The sequence below is a fragment of the Lissotriton vulgaris genome, chromosome 12, assembly GCF_964263255.1.
Source record: "Lissotriton vulgaris chromosome 12, aLisVul1.2, whole genome shotgun sequence".
In the NCBI taxonomy this organism is placed as follows: Eukaryota; Metazoa; Chordata; class Amphibia; order Caudata; family Salamandridae; genus Lissotriton; species Lissotriton vulgaris.
Window position 1 is genome coordinate 591,382,296 of NC_141700.1, and position 21,601 is coordinate 591,403,896.

At 45.7% G+C, this 21,601-nt stretch overlaps 1 protein-coding gene across 1 annotated transcript in view; it reads left to right on the forward strand.

The window, feature by feature from the left end:
- The first annotated feature begins 1,593 nt into the window (after positions 1-1,593).
- LOC147677797 (ATP-binding cassette sub-family C member 12-like) overlaps positions 1,594-21,601 on the forward strand; it is a 1,863,878-nt gene continuing 1,843,870 nt past the window's right edge. Inside the window, exons 1-3 of the mRNA XM_086945587.1 lie at positions 1,594-1,792; positions 4,608-4,687; positions 20,019-20,176. Of these exons, the coding sequence (XP_086801713.1) occupies positions 1,594-1,792; positions 4,608-4,687; positions 20,019-20,176 (437 nt within the window). The remainder of the gene's footprint in view (positions 1,793-4,607; positions 4,688-20,018; positions 20,177-21,601) is intronic.

The window sequence follows — 21,601 nt, forward strand, 5'->3', positions numbered from 1 at the left end:
TATTTAAATATTCAAATCTCAACTTCTACCTTTTGGTTTCTTTGTACTTTTGTCTTGTTTTACTCAGATACATATTCTCTATTTTTCTAAACTTGTATGGAGTCTTTTTATGGTGTTTTCACTGTATTAATGTAATTTAAGTTTTGCACAACTACTTTACACATTGCCTCTTAAGTTAAGCCTGACAGTTCTGTGCCAAGCTACTAGAGGGTGAGCACAGGTTAATTTAGGTTGTGTATCTGACCTACCGTGACTGGAATTGTGGATCCTACTTGGGCAGGGTGCATACCTCTGCAAACTAGAGAGCCTATTTCTAATAGGCCTTGTAAAGGAAAAATCCCCATTGTTAATTGTTCACATGCATAATTTTATTTACAGTATTTATAACAGAACTTCCCAATGAGCATCTTCTCCGCAGCAAAGGTTAACTCCACAACACCATTATTCTAAAAAACACATTATATATCCAGCACTCTTTATTTCCACACAGACATTCATATCCCAATCTCTATTTATCTTCCAAGATCCTTTGTCTGCCTAATAATTTAAATCCCAGCAAATTCCATATGTTGTTCTACTGTCCCTCCTACCAACTTTTATTTTCTGTCACAATTCTTCCCCACGTGATCCACTATCTCGCTAGTATCGTACAATTGGGATGCACTGAAATACATCTTCTGAGCACAGGAACTGCACCCAGTATAATAAACACACAAAGGGGCAGATGTATCAATAACCAGATTTGCGAATCTGAAATAGCGATTTTTTAGAAATCGCTATTTGAGATTTGCAAATTGGTATGTATGTGGAAATTCGCATTTTTTTTTGCGATTTCTTAAAATTCCTTAATTGCGATTAGCAAATTGCAAATCTCAATTAAGGAATAATTTCCCATTCATTTCTATGTGCCAGGAGGCCCATAGGAATGAATGGGGCAGATGTATCAAATGATTTTTTTGTTGCAAACGCTACGATTCGCTAAAAAGCAGCCTTTGCGACAAAAAAATAGGAAAATGCTATGTATTATTTAAAATGCATCGCAATATTAAGGAATCGGAAATTTTGTGATTCCTTAATATTGCGTAAGCATTTAAGGAATCGCAAATTGCGATTCCTTAAATACTATGTAAGAAGCAATCAAGTTTTGCGAATTCACACTAAAAAATCGAAAATTACCACCAACTTGTAGATGGTGGTAATTTGCAATTTTTTTTACAAATGTACTTTTTGGCATTTGTTAAAGGTGCTGTGTGGCACTTATACATGCCCTTAGGGCATGTATGTGCGCCATATGCGCACACATGTAAATTTCAGGGGTGCAGCAGGGTGTCCTTAAGACACCCTTGCACCCTTGAAATTATTCTCAATTTGCGATTAGCAAATTGCAAATCGCAAATTGAGAATAACTTCACATTTATTCCACTCCGTCCCATCTCTCTCCTCCCTTTCTGGAGCAAAATTATGGAGAAACATGAGAACACACATCTGTCCAACCACGTCGAACTATCTGGATGCCTAGATCATTCTCAGTCCGGGTTCAGGCCCAGACACAGCACCGAATCAGCGTTACTTATAGTAACCAATAACATCAGAATGGCCCTAGACAAGGGTCATTTGGCGATTCTGGTGCTGTTGGACCTTTCTGCGGCGTTCAACACGATTTCCCATGATATCTTGCTAAGAAGACTGGAGGAAGTTGGACTGAGAGATTCAGCACTAGCATGGATGAAGAGTTTCCTAACAGATCGCTTCCAAACTGTTAAACTTGGACCATACCAGTCTGAGCCTCTGGGTATGACCAAGGGAGTACCTGAGGGCTCCTATCTGAGCCCTACTCTTTTCAACATTTATGTTGCTCCCTTGGCCAACCTTATAAGATCATTTGGGTTCATCCCCATTTCTTATGCAGCTGATACTCAACTTCTTTTTCCTTTTGGCAAATTCACAGCCGAGGTCCAACTGGCTTTCTCCAAGGGAATGAGGGCCATCTCGCACTGGATGTGGAGTAATTTTCTCCAGTGCAATGTAGAGAAAACGGAGCTCATGCTTATGGGAGAAGCCCCCCTCCTGTGGACACCGGATTGGTGGCCAACAGATTTAGGACCTCTAACTCTGCCTAAACTGTCGGTCAAAAATCTGGGGATTCGCCTTGATAGCGATCTCAGTATGAAAGACCATGTTAATCTAGTTGCTGGCTTTTGCTTTCATGTTATTGGCATGCTGCGTCGAATCTTCCCTCTACTACCAGACTCCGTGATGAAAACCATAGTTCAGGCGACGGTCCTAAGCCGCCTGGGCTATTGCAATGGCTTGCTGCTATCAACCAATGAGGCTCCCCTCAATAGATTGCAGGTGGTGCAGAATACGGCGGCCCGGTTGGTGCTTCGTGTTCCCCCCCGAACCCCCTCCCACCCTCTACTGTTTCAATTACATTGGCTCCCTATCCGCCAACGTATTCAGTTCAAAACATGTTGCATTGCCCACAAGGTTTTGGTCAATCTGGGCCACTCATATCTTGTTGAGAAATTTGTGCCATACACCCCCGGCAGATCTCTTCGCTCAGGAGCCAAGCACATTCTGGCTATACCACGAATCAGAAAGGCCAGACAAGGTGAAAAAGCTCTGTCTTACTGCGGCCCCTGCATGTGGAACGAACTCCCACTGCACTTGAGACACTACGAGGAACACCTACAGTTCAGGAAAATGCCCAAGACTTTCCTATTCCGTCTTGTCTGAGCTGCTTTTCCTTCCTCTCTCCCATAATATATAGCTACCTCCCACATGGTATCGAAAGCGCAGAGATACCCCTTTGGGGGTCGATTCTAGCGCTATACAAACAAATTACAAATTACAAATTACAAATAAGGGCATGTATGAGTGCCACATGGCACCTTTACAAATGCCAAAAAGTGCATTTGTAAAAGAATTTGCAAATTACCACCAACTACAAGTTGGTGGTAATTTGCGATTTCTTAGTGTGAATTTGCAAAACTTGATTGCTTCTTACATAGCATTTAAGGAATCGCAATTTGCGATTCCTTAAATGCTTACGCAATATTAAGGAATCGCAAAATTTACGATTCCTTAATATTGCAATGCGTTTTAAATGATACATAGCATTTTCCTATTTTTTGTCGCAAACGCTGCTTTTTAGCGAACCGCAGCTTTTGCGACAAAAAAATTGTTGGATACATCTGCCCCAAAAATCTTTAATATTCACTCCATTCATTATAAAACCTGCAATGATTTGATTTATTTTCCCAACATGGTCTTTTATTCATTCTAGAAACACAGATCACAGATATTCTGAATTGTTAACGGAAAATGTTCAGGAACGATGAAGCACAATTATCCAAACATTATGGATCCATTAACTCAAGGAAGACAGAAAACAATGTAAATGGTCTCACTTACGTAAGTTAACATTTACTGCACTTATATGTTGTCAACTATGGAAGTTAAGGTGGGATTTATAAGAAATAATGATAAGTGTGACAAAAATATTTATAGACATTTTGCACCATTCTCATTAAACTAATCATATATGTAGTTTAACGAAAAATGAACATGCAAAGCAGTACATCTGAGAAGTATGTGAAAGCAGATCTATAAGGTTTCTGTTTTTGAATGGTGGTACCCCGCAAATATGCATGAAACAAAAATAATTTTTTAATAGATTCTCATGTACATCTGTTCCTAGCAACTACTTACTGGCTGTTACCACTTAAATGCATATTTAGCAGTATGAGTATGATTCAGTATCTGTAACTGACTATTGAGCCGGAGCTTAGTTTAATACCATGTACTAGGCGAAGTTGTAGCTGGCATTGGTGGTGAGAGTGTGGCGGAAGCAAATCACATATTATCCTGGAGCAGCTAGACATGTGTGTAGTCATGGACTTTGCTGACATAATCAAGCACGCTCTTCATTCAAATCTGGTAAACAGTGGCATATGTCAGCACTACATAGTTGTAAAAACACAATTGAATGTAATGGCTTATTTCCAAATGGTTTCATAGGATAAAAAATACCAACTCTCTTGTCGTACGGTTCCTACCAATCGAGTAAGACTTTGCATTTGGGCAACATATGCGTCAAAATATGGGGACTGAGATCATGTTTGTAACCAGAATATGTTGGCCCAATTCCTGGCTAGCCCACAGTGTGCCATGTGGACCCCTAAACCTGACAGGGTACCAGACGGTGTCTTCAATCTCAGAACATGGCCACTCTGACTCCTCCAAGGAAGTTGTGAAAACAGATCTTTTGTGGTTACCTTAGGCATGCCCAAAGGGAGACACAAGAAATACACACATTGGCATTTTAAACATTCATTAAAGCAATTGGATTTTTGTGTAAAATACATGAGCCACAAATAGTATTAGAAGGAAACAAAGCATTGTTACCAGCATTACAAGAATGCTGAAGAAGATAAATAATTCAACTGTTATAATGTTACAGTGGTTATAGGAATATCTGAATATGTTTCATAATGATAACTCTACATATCACTAACTAAACTATAGAGGGAGTATAGCCAGAAGGGCATTCTGCCAGATCTCTAGAGCAACCTAACTCCCTGTTTACGTGTATGTGTGATATACAGAAAGCCGGCTTGATGCAGAACAGGTAACCGTCCTTTGCAGGATAGTGATGGAAGTCAGCAGAGCTAACAATCAGTCACAGGTAAAGACCAGGATAATCCATGGGAGTGCTCCTGTGATGAGCCAACGTTTAGAAGCAGTTTATATCATCAAAACCGGTTCAATTTGCACTGTGCCTGAGGTCCATTGATAATGTTATTATTGGTCTTTCCAATTCAAACTTGTCTCCAAACAGACAACAAAATACAAGGGCAATGTGCTCAGTGTACATTTTCCTTAAACAGGAGTCACAGTGTCGTGAAAAAATCATCAAGAAGAAAAGTGTGCTGCAAGCAGAACAGTTTTTGAGTACGTTATCATCTATGTGCAAAGTATGTTAAAAGTCGCTGTCTAAAATGATGTCAAGTTTAAACATGAACTTGTAGAATGGAAGCTTTTGTGGGTGGCCCTAATGAACCTCACTTCAATCTTGTTGCCTTAGTCTCCTAAATATAACACAGAATATACAAGGACTATGATTAAACAGCATGACAACTTCTGGGTCTCTTGAAAGAACTAGAGCTCTCTCAAATTGGTTGTTGTCAATGGTTTATTCTTGAATCTTTCACACTGATAAATATTTTGAAAAAATACATGCATTTAAAAGTAATTGTCATTGGTTAGATGTCAAATGATGTGTACAGTAGCACTGTCTGACATAAATGTTGTACCATAGACATCATTTACAAAAACAATATTTTATTTGGTGTAGATGTTCGTTTATGTATCTAGGGCACAATATTTATGGCAGACATATTCTGACCATGATAATCATGTATTATACGATGTCATGGTACAGTGAACAGCAAGAGTCCAAAGTTCAGTGTCAACTTCAATAAGGTCTGCAGAAATCATTGAATGCTTGCTTGGTCTACCTAAACGCAATTCTTTAAGTTGTTTGCATTATTGGTCTCACACTCTTTGCTGTACATTTTCAGATTTCTCTTATTCTTCTTATTTTGAATAAGGACACTATTTTGCTCCACAGATTTTTAAAGTCTCTTAATTGATATGGTCTGTTGTACAGCAAGATGTCGTTTGGTCACTCTGTTTCATTTTTTAACACATCTTTTGCCAATCATATCATGACTTGGTTGGAATAAAGAAGGAATGCATATCTTACCATATTTGTGCTTGATTGCTGCTGATCTACCACTTCTGACAGTTCGTTACAATATGTGCATGCCAATGTTTGCTTACATAATGATAGAGTCTTTTCAACATTAAATATTATAAAGGCCTATCAAAGAACACAGAGAATCCTAATCAAACTCTAAGTGCTGCCTTTACATTCAAGATATTCAAAATTATACCGCTACATATTACTTTACCTTAAAAAGTTATCCTAAAAATAAACAAAGAAAGGAATTGTCATTTATATACCACCCTACCACTGTGCCGAAATGGCTGTAGGTTAGGAAGCCCACGCTTTACTACAACATTGTACATCTGCCAATTCCAGAAAAGCTTCTATGTGGAAAAGCAAGCTACAAACTGCTTTATGACAGACTGAGAGTGGAGAAAACACTCTCTGAGTCTGTGTGGTAATAAGTATATCAGGATCTTAAAAAAAAACTGCCAAGTGTCATTAACTTAGACTAGACTAGCCACCTTATAGTCTGACTAATGTGCCCATCTGATTCCGAAGAGCAGTTCCTAGTAAATAAGGCAGCAATTTTGCTAAAACTTATGGATGCAACAGGCTTGAATCTGGCATTTTAGGTCTCCAGCAATTGAAGCAGTATTCTTTTGCAGTACTTAGTTTTACCTGGTTACTCCCAACTTGTTAAAGTACTGTAAATACAAAAAACAAACTGATATATCTAGACGTGTGAAGGAAGTTTGCAGTGAACATCCTGAAGAGACATATCAGGTGAAATGTCAATTAAACTAGTCCTTGCTTTCCACCAACTACATTCTGAAAATATTTAATTTCACTTTTATTGCTGTAAGCATGGCCAGATACATTTGTAGTGTGGACAGTTTTTTTGGTGAATGAAAATAAGGGCTAGCTGAAGGTGCCACTGATGGAATGTTACCACTTGGCAAGTATAGGTGTGAACCACTAACGGTTAGTGTATGTTTCTTCATTTTCAAACAGGTCAACAGATGTGTTTCAGTAATGGATGTGTTTAAAACAACACACAAAGTCAAATTGAAATAGACAACTTCCTTAGGAAGTTATGTAGCTATGAAACTTCCACAAAGCAGGGTTGCCACATAATACTGTAGGTAGATGTAAAACTGAATGCACCCAGGCTTCAGCAGAGCCTAGAGAATTGATAATTTTTTCAAACAACATGTGTTCTTTATAGCACATTCCTTGGAAGCATGGTCCAAAAGCTGGATGAAAGGGAGGTGTTACATGTGTTAATTTCTTGCTGAGTTTCCAAATCTGGGAGTTAATCACAGACCTAGGACCATCAGACTTTCGGAATCTGTAAAAAAATATTCTGCCTGTTACACTTCCCTCGGTAAAGGGCCTGCTTTAAACACCTCTATTAGTTCTTAAATGTCAGCAGACTTCAGTTTCAGTATTCCTCATCCTCTCAGTACCCTCAAAATATCTCTCAGAGGCTGTCATCTAACAATTTATCAGAAACATCCAGATGGTCCTTTAATAGCCTTTGGCTCCTGTGGAGGGACCCAAAATACAAAATCCCCATTTATTTTCCACAGACGTATTTAAGAAGCACTGACACAAAACCTGCTAAATGAAGTTACACCAAATTTGTCAGGAAACTAGATCTTGGCCCAAAAAGCGTGCTTTATGTGATTTGGTGCAAATTCATTCATAGGTTTCGAGATATTAAGGAACAAAAATATTTGTATTTCGTATTGAGATTGGGTTGAGGGACTCTTGTGAGAGTCCTGGAAGCACAACTTCAAACAATAGAGCATTTTGACTGGCTTAGTATTTTTTCCCCTTGGGCCATCTCAATCCTGCTGGAGTGATGCTCCCCCTGGTGTGAGCACTCTGATTGCCTGGCGGCACCATGAACAAAAATGTTGTGGTGGCCATTAAAGTTATGAGGGAATAGAGAGGAGCTACTGTCTGCAGAATCTGCTGGCCTGATAATGTTTTCTTGCATGGGCAGAACATGTCTATCTATTCTAGGCTGATGGAGTCACTCCTTATGATGGTGGTGAGTGCTCATTCTCATGATCTTGTTTGCGCCATGCGGTTTAAATCTGGTATTTATGTGTACCAGCCACCCATCGATTACTGTCCTCTACCATGCTCTCTACTTCTAAATGACTACAGCATGAAGTGCTGCGCCAGGGGTGACAGAGCTCGGAGCTGCTGTAGTCACAGAGCACTGTCACCCCTGGCATTGCGTTCATATCCCCATTTGGGATCAGAGACCCTAGTTGCAGCTGAGTAATGGTGGTCGTCTCACGCTGATGTGTCTGTGTACTTGTGAACGTTCGTCTTGTGTGTATTAACCCTGGGCATAGTTCGCGAAGTAGCGCTACGCGTAGCTACCCGAAGTGCACTTCGCACTACGCGAACTGCGTAGTAGCCTGAACGCACTGTTCAAGATGCCGTTTTCAATGATTGCACAGTGCGGACAAGCATCCGGCACTATGCAATCATTGAAAACGGCATCTTGCACAGTGCGAGCTGTAGTTTTCTACCGCTCAAGTAGATTTTTACTCGAGGGGCAGCTTTCTCAATGCTGACTGGTAGTTTCTCATCGCGAGCGGCCGTGAGCATACGCGACCACTCGCAATGAGAAACCTGACCTCCCCGCATTGAGAATCTTGCCAGGAGGTTTATTTGCCACGCTCGCGATCGGCAACTTGATGTTGTTGATCGCGAACGAGGAAAAAGTCTTGCCTGGTTGTAATTTTGCTTGCTCGAGGTGGCCAACTTGACGTTGAGGACCACGAGCAAGCAAAAAATGACTGCTGCACTACGCTACGCGTGTTTGCACTGTGCTAAGTGCAATTCACATAGTGCAAAGTAGCAGAAACTTCACAAACTACGCGAGCGTAGCTTAGTGCTTTGTCCAGGGTTAGTGTGTATGTGAGTAAAACTCTGTGAGCGAATCTCCATTTGTGTTAATTTGCATCATGAGAAAAAGTCACACTCACAGGAGTGCAGTATGTGTGTGTGTCTGCCAACAGTAAGCATTAGTGACCTCACAAATTAACAGGGATAGTCGTGCCAATGGTCTGGCATGGCCTTAAGAGCCCATGCATGATCCGAGCTACAAAAATGTTTGACATATAAATAGTACAGCAAACAGAGTTAAAAAAAGTCTCTTCGAAGTTCAAAAATATGTTACTTTAACATGCAGACACATTTCACCAGATTGCTGAAAGTGGAATTCCTTAAACGAGGCAGGTTAACAAAAGGCATGCTCTCCTCTACTCCTGCACCCCGATGCAGATGTTATTAGTAAAACAATGGGCAAGTAATTCTTTAGTCCCTCTATGTGGCCTAGGTTATTATATATCGAGCAACAGTGTAGCCCATTAAGTCAAACACAAGAGGTGTTTGTACAGCAAGCTACTTGAACTACTTTTTTTGCAAGGCACATTAATATGAATCAAAGAAAAAAAGGGAAATAAATCAATTGCCTTGTTGACACAATTTGGTCAAATGGGGAAACCAAAATAGATCAAGGATTTCTTAGTTCACATTGTGCAATTCAGTCAACTCATTGATATCTCTGTCTATCTCACAACAAAGATCGCTACTTTGACTTCCATTCTTGCCCTATGAGGTTAATGAGCAGGTGGCAAGCAGAAGCCACCTGAATATTTGTCTCGTTTAGGGTTTCAACTGAGCTAGAGCCAGGCATTTGAATGCAAACTTCAGTGATTCACCCACCCCCAGAGTCTGATGCAGTTTATGTTACAACTTTTACTCCCCATCACTTTCTAAAGCCACCAGCTGCCACTGGTCCAGAAGTTTTCAAGCTGCAGAATTTTGTTTCGAAGAAGTCACTGATCCATACTAAACCTCTAAAATCATTCATGACTGACAGTTTAGAATAACACCTTTGATGGGGAAAGATATAAGGGAGGCAATTACATGCAGGCAGTGCTAAATTGTTTAAACTTTAAAATGTAATGAATGAATGAAGCCGAACTTATAATGCGCAACTTATCCCAAGGGCATCAAGGCGCCAGCCATAACAAGATGGGCAGACAGACAGACAGATAATCTCACATCACCGGATTCAAGAACTACGGGTATGCCTCCAAAAAGAGCCAGGTTTTTAATTGTTTATGGTTGGCCTACCAATTCTGGAGGGAGGGAGTTCCAGAGCTTGGGTGCCAGAGTGGAAAAGGCACGGCCTCCCCATATGGCTTTGGCAACCCTGGGAACCAGAAAAAGATTTTTAGAGGAGGAGCGAAGGACTCTACTAGGGCTATAGGGATGAAGAAGGGACCTGATACCTTCAGAACCCGAGCCATAAAAGGCCCCATGGGCAAGACAGAGAAGTTTGAAGGATATCCTAAACTGAATGGGGAGCCAGTGGAGGTTTTTACCTGGCCAGAGATACTGATGAAAGCCGGGGAAGATCCAGAACAATCCTGGCCACCGCGTTTTGCACCATCTGGAGACGGTGGATCGCCCTCTTAATAATGCCCCCGTACAAGGCGTTACAATAGTCCAGTCTCGAAGAGACAAGAGCAACTGTGGCTTGCTTCCGGGCAGCAGGGGAGAGGTAGGATACAATCTTTCTGAGGATCCTGATAACACCGCAGCAGCTGGACACCGTCCTGCTGACCTGGAGGTCAAAGGAGAGCAATGTGTCTATCAGGACCCCTAGATTTCTGGCCGAGTAGGAGGGAGCAGGACAGTCCCCAAGGGAGGCCGGTCATCAGTCGTTAGACCAGATGTCCTGATTGCCCCCAAAGATCAGGACCTCCGTCTTTTCCCCGTTAAGTTTCAAAAAGTTCCGAACCAACCATTGGGAAACAGCTTCCATGCAGGATCTGAACTTTAAGACGGAGTCATTCACCGACTGGGTGAGCGAGACCATAATTTGGGTGTTGTCGGCGTAAGACAACACCTCAAACCCAAAGGATCTCACAACCTTGGCAAGTGGGGTCACATAGATATTAAACAGTAGGGGACTTAAAGAAGAACCCTGGGGGACCCCACATTGCACAGGCTTGGGGGGAGGCAGAAACTCGCCCAGCTTAACTCTTTGTTCCCTTTGATGGAGAAAAGAAGCCAGGAGGCTAAGTGCCAAACCTCCAACCCCTATCTCCCCCAGCCTGGAAACCAAGACCGAGGGGGACAGGGTGTCGAAGGCCGCCGTAAGGTCGAGAGGGACCAGAAGAGTAGTGTGGCCCCTTTCAACTGTGGCACGGATGTTATTGACAACCACAGTGAGGGCAGTCTCAGTGCTATGAGCACTTCGAAAGCCGTGTTGCGAGACATCCAAGAGATTGTAATCTTCCAGAAACGCTGTAAGATGACGATTAAGATGAGTTTCCAGAATTTTGGCGGGCGCCGGCAACAGAGAGATTGGACGAAAGTTCTTCAAGACCCCGGGGTCCAGAGAGGCCTTCTTCAATATGGCCGGGATGCCCGCCACCCCCTCCCAACACCAATTCCCCAAGGGGAGGAGACAGACACTGGTTTGAGCTTTTGGAAGGCGGGGGGGAGTTACCTCCCCCGGCCGTATTTATTAAAATATGAAACAAAATTTAAAACATTAAATTAAAAGCGTTTCATGAATTATGTACAATTTTACTTTCCTTACATTTTGATGAAGACATATTCTTTGGCTAACCTTAACAGTTCTCTAATACAAAGGTTTCCTAGCCGAGTCTAGCATCCTGAAAATGTATACATTCTAAATTAAAATTGTACATCCTAACATTAAGGGCAAGGTCTTAACCGGTGTCAGATCCCTACTACCAAACTCCCGCCCTCACGGTGTGAGTGGCGCATGCGCAGAGGACTTTACCCTCGTTGCCAACTGTAACTTCCCTTGTCGTGGGGGCCCCCTTTCGCTCGACGCCATCTTAATGGTCGTCCAAGTCCCCGTGTGAGGTATCTGTAAGAAGGACAGCGTGGACTCCCCCCCTTCCCCACACTCTCTTCCGCCGTTGCGGATATCCGGCCCCCGGGAAATTCGTAGGAGGGGCATCTAGCCGTCTCCCCCCTGGGAGGGGCCTATAGCCGTCTCCCCCTAGGCGACCCATTCATAGTGGGTGCCGCCTACCCGTGGGAGGGGCCAATGGCCGCTTCCCCCGGGCGCTCCCATCCATTCTGGGTGGCGCCCCCCCCTAGGGACCTTGAAATTACTGCTCACCGATCATGACCTTACCGCCCGACCAAAAAATAAATACGACAGATGTTTTACCTACTAAGGGGAGAAAGTTCCACCTAACCTGAAACAGCTTGATGATTCAACAACTTTTCATTTCTACAAAGGAAAAAGGTCCTAAAGCACACGACAATTACCTTACTTGATACATTCCTTTACTTTTCTACAAAGGAAAAAAGGCCTATGCACATTTATTCAATGCTGAACAACTTGACTGCATCTCTTTAATACATTCTGATTTCATCAACGAATCACTTTATTCAAAAAACATTGCAATAGGGGCTGGTGGGTGGGTCAAAATTGCCGCTTGTTCCGTCGAGGGCTCACGAGCAACGAGATGGTGCAGCCTTCAGAGCACTGGAACAAGAGGACGCTTCTTCGGATTCCCGCTCTTTTATCCGTCTGTGGGAGGGCGGGGACCCTCCTCCGGTACGCCCACGGGGCGCGGTCTTCTGGTGGGTGTCTAGGACAACCCCTCCTGGGCGGGAAGGGCGTGCTCCGGCTATGCCGCTTTGAGCATACCAGCCGAACCACGCCCCCCGCCCAATATGGTTTCCCGGGGGGATCGGGGCACCCATCCATACGTTCGGGGGGACCGAGTGGTCTTCCCTTTCCATATGGCCGGGATGCCTGCCACCCCTTCCCAACACCAATTCCCCAACGGGAGGAGACAGACACTGGTTTGAGCTTTTTGAAGGCGGGGGGGAGTTACCCCCCCCGGCCGTATTTATTAAAATATGAAACAAAATTTAAAACATTAAATTAAAAGCGTTTCATGAATTATGTACAATTTTACTTTCGTTACATTTTGATGAAGACATATTCTTTGGCTAACCTTAACAGTTCTCTAATACAAAGGTTTCCTAGCCGAGTCTAGCATCCTGAAAATGTATACCTTCTAAATTAAAATTGTACATCCTAACGTTAAGGGCCAACGGCAAGGTCTTAACCGGTGTCAGATCCCTTCTACCAAACTCCCGCCCTCACGGTGTGAGTGGCGCATGCGCAGAGGACTTTACCCTCGTTGCCAACTGTAACTTCCCTTGTCGTGGGGGCCCCCTTTCGCTCGACGCCATCTTAATGGTCGTCCAAGTCCCCGTGTGAGGTATCTGTAAGAAGGACAGCGTGGACTCCCCCACTTCCCCACACTCTCTTCCGCCGTCGCGGATATCCGGCCCCCGGGAAATTCGTAGGAGGGGCATCTAGCCGTCTCCCCCCTGGGAGGGGCCTATAGCCGTCTCTTCCTAGGTGACCCATTCGTAGTGGGTGCCGCCTACCCGTGGGAGGGGCCAATGGCCGCCTCCCCCCGGGCGCTCCCATCCATTCTGGGTGGCGCCCCCCCTCGGGACCTTGAAATTACTGTTCACCGATCATGACCTTACCGCCACAGGCCGGATAGTTGACCGACTATCCGGCCCCCCCACACCTCCTAAAGGTCATGCCTGCTCAAACCCCTTAGCCATGCTATGAAGTCTCCTATTAGTAAATCATTTCCCGCCCAGGACAGGTGAACCCCATCATCAAGATAATAGTGATCACCCCGAATACACCCATGGGGAATGCTATGGAGATGCGCGGAGCGGAACAGTTTCCCAATTTTATTGTTGACCCTTTTCACCGAGTGGTTTAACGCTGACACAGAGAAACCCCCCCGCCAAACTCTCCTGGGAATCATGTGGGACCAGGCAATTGTACAACCCGGGAGCCTCTTAGCCAACCAGCTGACTGCCGACAAAATGTGTTTCACTAACACTCGTCTTCCCAGTCTTACCAAGTCATTGCCCCCCAAGTGTATATGATTATAGATGGCGGTGACCTTTTCCGCCCTAAAAGCCCCTCCATAAATGATTGAAATTGGTCAACACAGAGGCCTCCTTTCCCATGGAAGGTCACTCTGAACCCGTATTCCCCAGATGCGTGAGTCGCGTCACCTGCCATGAATACGTCTCCGGCTCGCCTCACGTATGAGTGGCCCACAACCCATACCACTCGCTCTCCAGTCGGTGTTCCTCGACCGCTGGTCCTCCGGTGATGGGTTGATCCCAGATTCCGCCCCGCGTCGCAGACTCGCGAAACTGTAATTCAAGCAAAAGACAACAAGCGTGAGTGCATTTCATCAGTCTTTTACAACATGTGCAGGCGCACATACCTTTTGAAACAGTTCGATGACCAACGGCCTAGCTGTATCACCTCTTCTGCACCCAGACCCCGAGCCGTAGCCTCAGTAGCGGCCCCTATTCTAAATGAGTGGGTCCCGAAATCGCACGGGTCCATGCCCGCCTCGGCGATTGTCAGTGCTAGCACCCTCTGAAACTGAAATCTCGTCAGAGGGGTGCCATCCTAGTGCCTGAGCAAGCTCCCTCCCCATGTCGCCGGCCTGTGTGCCAAGTATTCCTCCACACACTTTATCGGACAAGTGGGACACCCCTGCGCGCGCTGCACAACCACACTATCCCCAACAGCATCCTGGTCTGTCTTGGACCTAGCTATTGAGATTAGCATCGAATCACCCCGTATTTGCACGTGATCCCTGCAAAGGCCTCCCTCCATATCTCTCATGTTCCTTGTCACGAGTTCGCTTACCCGCATGGCCCCATGAAATGCCAAGGCGAAAGCTGCCCGGAACAGAACTGTTTCAGAAGGGGAGGAGCATGTCTCATCCAGCTTTGCTAAAAGCCGAGACAATCTTTCTAAACCAATCGGGTGCCTCGTATCTTGTTTGCGACCCTCCAGGCGTTGCCAGCCGCGAAGCGCCTTTCTGACTAAAAAGGAACCTGTTGGATCCCTTCCACCGTGGAGCTGTGACATGAATGATATGGCCGCCTTATGTCTGTTGGCCGTTGCGGCTGATCGGCCCTCTCTGTGCAGTGCTACTAGGAACCCCAGGAAAGATTCCTCCTGCCCCCAGCTATGTCTCCCTGCCGGGCCTAAAAAGGCGCAGTAAGAACGAAACGCTCCCTCATAAGCTTTCCTCGTCCTGGGCGCTAAGCTGGCTGCCACGAGGTCTTGTAATCCGGGGCACCGATCAGCCACAGTGCTTCGGGGAAGGGTGCCGCCACTAGGTCCGCCGATGGCAGAAAGCCCCTGAAAGCCTGCATGTATGAACGAGAGAGTGCATCAGCTGCATTATTCAGTACACCTGACACATGTTTTGCCCTGAACTGTACATTCAATCTCATGCAAAGTAACACAATCTCTTTCAACAGTCTTAAGATCCACTTGCAGCGGGCCGCTTGCTGATTGATGCACTCGACCACAGTCATGTTGTCCGACCAAAACACTACTGATCGGTCCCTAAAATCGTCTGGCCATGCCAACAGAGCCACCCAAATGGGGAACAGCTCCAAGAACCCAATATTACCTGTCAGGCCACTGGAGTGCCACCACGTCGGCCATACTTGCGCCGACCATTGGTTACCAAAGATGGCGCCAAATCCCACGCTCCCGGCCGAATCGGTCCACAAACCCAGTTCATCCGATGAAGCTGGAGGTTTGTTCCACAATACTCGACCGTTGAAGTCCGCCAGAAATGCCAACCAAATGCGCATATCCTGGCGAACCTCTGCCGACAGTCTTGTGCGGTGGTGTCCCTCCTTGAGGCCAACCATAGCTTGTGCAATAGAGCGGGAGAATAGGCGAGCCATCGGTATTACTCTCAAGGCAAAGTTAAGCTGACCCACTGTTTGTTGTAACTGGTGCAGGGTCACTTTCTCTTTGCCTAGGCATTGCGTTAAGGATCCCCTGAACTTGGCCACCTTCTCCATTGGCAGACGGAAGCATCCCTCCACCGAATCGAGCTCAATTCCCAGAAACTCGAGTGAAGTAGATGGCCCCTCCGTCTTACCTGGTGCCAATGGGACGCCAAACTCCTGCATGAGAATGCAGAAATCCTGTAGCGCCTGTGCACAGTTTGCTTAGCCTGCCGGCCCCAAGAACAGGAAGTCATCTAAATAGTGCATCACTTCTCTATGTCCTGTAGCCTTAGTGAACGCCCATTCTAAGAAACAGCTGAACATTTCAAAATAAGCACAAGAAATTGAGCAACCCATAGGCATGCATTTATCCATGTAATATTTCGCTTGGAACGTAAATCCTAGCAAGCGCTGGTCCCGTGGGTGTACCGGGAGCAACCTAAACGCCGATTCGATGTCCGATTTTGCCATCAGAGCCCCAGGGCCCAAGTGTTGAAGCCCCAACAGACCCCGCGCTTGCCCCCATTCCCACCGGTCTTGGGCTGTGACTCCCCAATGGCGCTTGCTCGAAAGGGCTGCGCTGGCCTTTGTTGAACTGTCCCAGGCCCGCTCCCGCCAGGCGAGGACGTACCTGCCGATCCAGGCAAGAGCTGCCTGTGCCAAGATACTGTGTCGAGGCAGTCCCATGTCAAGGTTACATCACATTCTTTAGACTTTCAGAATTGCATGTCATATCCTTTCCACTCATTCCCCCCGTACATGTTAAAAAAATCCATGATCCTATTCTGGTAACAGGATAGCTCGGGCAACACTTCAGGTTTACGCTCCCCCATTACTGCCGTAAATATCGAGAAGGCCTTCACCCAGTTCGCTACGGTCTCGTCGATCCTAAATTCTGCCATCTTGGCCCGCCACACGCTGGGGTGCCATAGATCTTTCTGGGTTTTTGCATATTCCATCTCGCGATGGTCAGTCAATAAAGAAAACATGTTCACATACTTGTCCCCCCATATCATTTCCTTCGTAGCTGCTGGGATGTGCTGGGCCACCCTCTCCCGCCGCGAAGGCACTGAACTTTCCCCCACCATCGGCAATGGATTCTTACCAGGTTCAACCGCCGTGTCCGTTGTCTTTTCCCGGCCAACCGTGGTTGCTCCTGGCGCCACCTATGGGGAAACAGAAGGAACATTCGCCGTCCCGGCTTCTCTCGATTGCCGTAACTGCTCGATTATCAATCTTGCCTCCTCGGCCGGATCCCTCGCTGCCACTGCCCCCCCCCCGCTTTCTTTTTGAGCCAGGGCAACACCGCCGCTAACTGAAGAGCCAGCTCTGGGGGCATCTGATCATCATTAACCGGGGTTATTACAATGGGGATTGGTAGTCCTATATCTGGACGTGGTACCGGGCTGTCCGCCGGTGCGATAGGGGCGGATGGGGGCACACCAGGAACCGGATCCTCCCCGGACACCGCCCTCCTCTTAATACGCTTCCCCCTACCCCAGGGACAACTCCCGGCAAGGCCGGGCCTATTACCGTCTTAGGGCGGCCTGAGGAGCTGTTCTGGGCCGCTAACTGCTTTTTAACTTCGGCCAAACCTCGACCGATCTAATCAACTTTACCGAGTTTTCGGTCCATGATTGCCATTCGGTTCGACAAGGTGCGCAGTATCTTCTCCATCTCAGAGCTCTTTCCCGCTTTCTTGCCGGCCATAGCTTCGTTAACTCCTCTTAAGTCGATCAACGAGGTCCCAGATCTTTCGAACTAGATAACTGAAAGAGAAAAAACACGATTACAAGTTCTCAAAATTGCCGCTTGTTCCGTCGAGGGCTCACGAGCAACGAGATGGTGCAGCCTTCAGAGCACTGGAACAAGAGGACGCTTCTTCGGATTCCCGCTCTTTTATCCGTCTGTGGGAGGGCGGGGACCCTCCTCCGGTACGCCCATGGGGCGCGGTCTTCTGGTGGGTGTCTAGGACAACCCCTCCTGGGTGGGAAGGGCGTGCTCCGGCTACGCCGCTTTGGGCATACCAGCCGAACCACGCCCCCGCCCAAAATGGTTTCCCTGGAGGATCGGGGTACCCATCCATACGTTCGTGGGGACCGAGTGGTCTTCCCTTTCCAGAGTGGTTTGACAACCGCTATTTCCCAAGAAAGGGGGAAGGTTCCCTCTGAGTTTGCTAAGTTCATGACCTCCAGAAGGGGGGGACAACAATCTCCCTGCAGGCCTTCAAGATTTTTAGCGGGCATGGGTCCAGAGGAGAGCCTGATTTAGTAGTATCAAGTAGGCGGTTAATCCCATCTAAGGTGAGCAGGGGAAACTCAAGAAAGCTAGGCCCAGACTTCGCAGCCCGAAGATCAGTAGCGTGAGGAGAAGATGAAGAGGAACCAGCAGCCAACTCGGCATTGAGGAGTTCAAGGGATTCATAGATATCAGCAATTTTACGATGAAAAAAGTTAGAGATGTTATCACAGAGCTCCTGGGTTTCCACTATGGGGTCCGTGGTCTTGGGTACGGAAAGGGAATCAATGATCTTAAAAAGATCTCTGGTTGATTTTAGGGAGGCAGTCAGATTAGTGTAATAAGACTTTTTATCCTCCATAATCGCTGACTTATATTCTTTTAGGAGATGTTTATGTTGTAACTTTCCTGAGGGATCGGGGTGGGCATGCCATTGCCTTTCTTGTTTTCTGCAGCCCTGCCTCAACAGTCTAAGACAACGGAGAACCAGGGCATAGAGGGACTCTTTCGAGCAGAGTAGTGTTGCTTAACGGGGGCCAAGGTATCCACCGCTCTGGAGATGGTACTCGACAGGTCCGTTGCTGCAGCGTTAATATCCATATGTGCGCATGGTCTGAGTTCATTCATAAATGGGGCAGGGGTTTCGTTATTAATCTACCTAAGGTTTCTTCTAAGTTCCCATTTCTTGGAATCAGGTAGGGACGAAATATTATGAGGGATATTTAGCTCGAAAAGCACTGCCAAATGGTCTGACCAGGCCAAGGGGATAGGAATTTCTGTCTTTAATCTGATGTCATTAGAAAAAATGCCATCAAGCGTATGGCCTGTTAGGTGAGTGGGGCAGCCCACGAGCTGGGTCAGGCCGTATGAGGCCAGGGTATCCACCAGAGAGATGGTATCTCTGGAATTCTTATCCTCTAGGTGAAAATTAAAATCACCTAGAAGGGTGAAATTAGGCCTATCAATGAAGGGTTCCAATAGGTTCATCAGATCCTGGATAAAAGAGGGTCTGGGGCCCGGGGGCCTGTAACATAGAATACCCGAGAATCAGACAGTGGAGGTGGAGTTTATAGAAAAATACATGGCCTCAAAGGGGTCAGAGGGAGTGGAAAGAAAATCAAAGCGACATTTGGAGGAAGCCCTATGAAGTATTCCTAAACTGCCACCTCTTTGCCCTGTTCTGTCCATTCTGGTCAGGGCATAGCCCGTGGGAATGGCAGCTTCCAGGTCGGGGCCTGAGGTCTCTGTGGCCCAGATTTTGATAATAAAAACCCAGGAAGGCTTCCTGAGTGAGACAAAATCGTTAAAGGCAATATTATTTTTGACCAAGGATCTGACGTTAATAAGGACACCTGCTCCGTTGGTCTGGGGAGAGGACTTTGGGATCTCGGGAGCCACCCGCATCTTTTTTGGATGCGAGTTTCTGGTAGGCCTGAGATTGCAACTGCAACCGTAAGCAAAAGAAATATCATCAGGACAGAGAGAGTGATGACAGGATTTGCATGGGGGTCTTAAAGAGTGAAGTGTGATAGTAGGGTACAGACATCTACCTACCGGTAAGTTAAACCGAGGAGCAGCCCGCCTGGCCCCTGGCGCGTACTCAGCGCGGACGGGCGCAGACGGGCTTAACTTAGGCGCAACTTCGGCGCACGCCCGCTGCACGCGTCCGCTGAGCGTGGAGAAAGCCGTCAGACTAAATAGCGCTGTGCCTAAGTGTGGAGCCCCGCGTGACCCTCTTTGACCAATCCGAGCGGGAACACCAAATGTTTGCCTGAGCCCTCCACAGCAAACGGGAAAACCTGTGGTGGACCGGGGCGCTGGCAGGAGTAGCGTCAAACAGGTAAGAGAGAGCGAGGAGGGGTATAAAGAGTAATGTAATATGACACTGCAAAGGGTCCTTTAGATGCAATTCAATTATATGTTTATCTTGTTTTACCAGTTAGTACCACACCACGCTATATGTGTTACCTATTTTCCCATTGCATTACTGCATGATACACTTCAATAAACTTGATTAAATATATTGTTAAAGACCTCTGAGAAACAAAAATAAAAACTGGCTTTTTAAAGCGCTTAATATGGCTTGGAGCTTTATGGGAGAATCAGAATGTATTTATATGATGTTCATTGTCCTGTTCTGTAGAGAAACAGTACACAGACAGATGGTCTGAGGTGCCAGCAGAAATGTGGCCTCGAGGCCTCCTCAACTGAGACACTGGAAAATTATGATCGGCATCCCAGCTCCTACGAGAAATGTCAATCAAGTTTACAGACAACGATTCCACTGCACAAGAAACCAAAGTAAGTCGATTGAATGTATATTGCAAGCAAGCGTGAGACAAAATTAACAGCATGTAGTGGAAGGAACTGCCCTGAGGGTGGGGGCAGATTGATAGATAGATAGATAGATAGATAGATAGATAGATAGATAGATAGATAGATAGATAGATAGATAGATAAATAGATAGATAGATAGATAGGTAGATAGATAGATAGATAGATAAAGAGAGAGAGAGAGAGAGAGAGAGAGAGAGAGAACACGAGAGCTGAGGATGGAGTTAAGGAATCATTGAGATTGGAATGAAAAGAAGTTTGAAAATAAGTGGCAGCACGAGATGAAGAAAAGTGAAGAAAGAGATATCAAGAGGGAGTGAGAGAGAGATACAGATTACTTAAAAGCAAAAAGAAAGGTGGATGAAAGTCGATGCAAGGAAAATGTAAAGGTCAAAAAGTATGGTGAGAGAACGAATGGAAACACAGATCCAGTGTAAATATATAAGAATAGAATGTGTCTGTGTAACATTGCATACATCGTTACAGATGTATTTTTACAGCACTTATATCAGAAGGAATCATAGGTGGGGTGGAGATTTGCCTGGCAAATGACTCTTGTGAAATTTAAACTTCAGAGGTTCCAGTCTTTCCCTAGCTATACAACCTTCTTTCCAATGCCGCATTATTGATAACTACATACAGATCTGAAATACCTTTTGTTTCAGGAAATTGTAGCCATTACCAAATACTGGCCTACATTTATAAGCTCAAATTTCACCATAGGGAGATGTGTTGTTGACTCTATGATGGGGGGCAGGGGTGAAGTAGGCCAGAAGATCTTCTCTACTATTACCATTGTTTCAGAGGCTCACAAGTCACCACCAGCCATGAATAGAAACCCAGAGATTCAGATCTTGACTCTGTTATCTAGGGCATTCTGAAGCTCACATCTCTAAGCTACCCTACAACAGCAAGAGCTAACAAGGACCTGTTACACACACCCAAAGCTTACATTTAGCCCTGGCTCACCTCTCCCTGTGTTGCCCGCAGAAGCCTTTCTCAATGGGCCTGTCTGTATTCTACCACCTGTCAATCCCTCCAGGGTCCAAATTGTGAGCACACACATTAGGTACACCAGTCTGTTAATGAGAGAACGCAATTAAACACAGTCATGGAGGAATGTCTATTTAAGCTTAAGCCTGAGAGAGACAAAGTATTTCTACTTCCAAGTATACTCTTCCCGACTCAGCTGGTGCATCATTGACATATATTAAAATAGCTGGGTCAGAAATGCATGTACATAATAGATTGTGTAAGCTAAGCTGCAGCAAAATATTGACAGAAATCTTATCAAGCATTACTAGATTCTTACAATGCTGAAGACAGGTGCTGGTTTCAACTTCTGCTATTTGGCATCTTTTATTATCTACCTCTTATCTACCTAATCCTTCA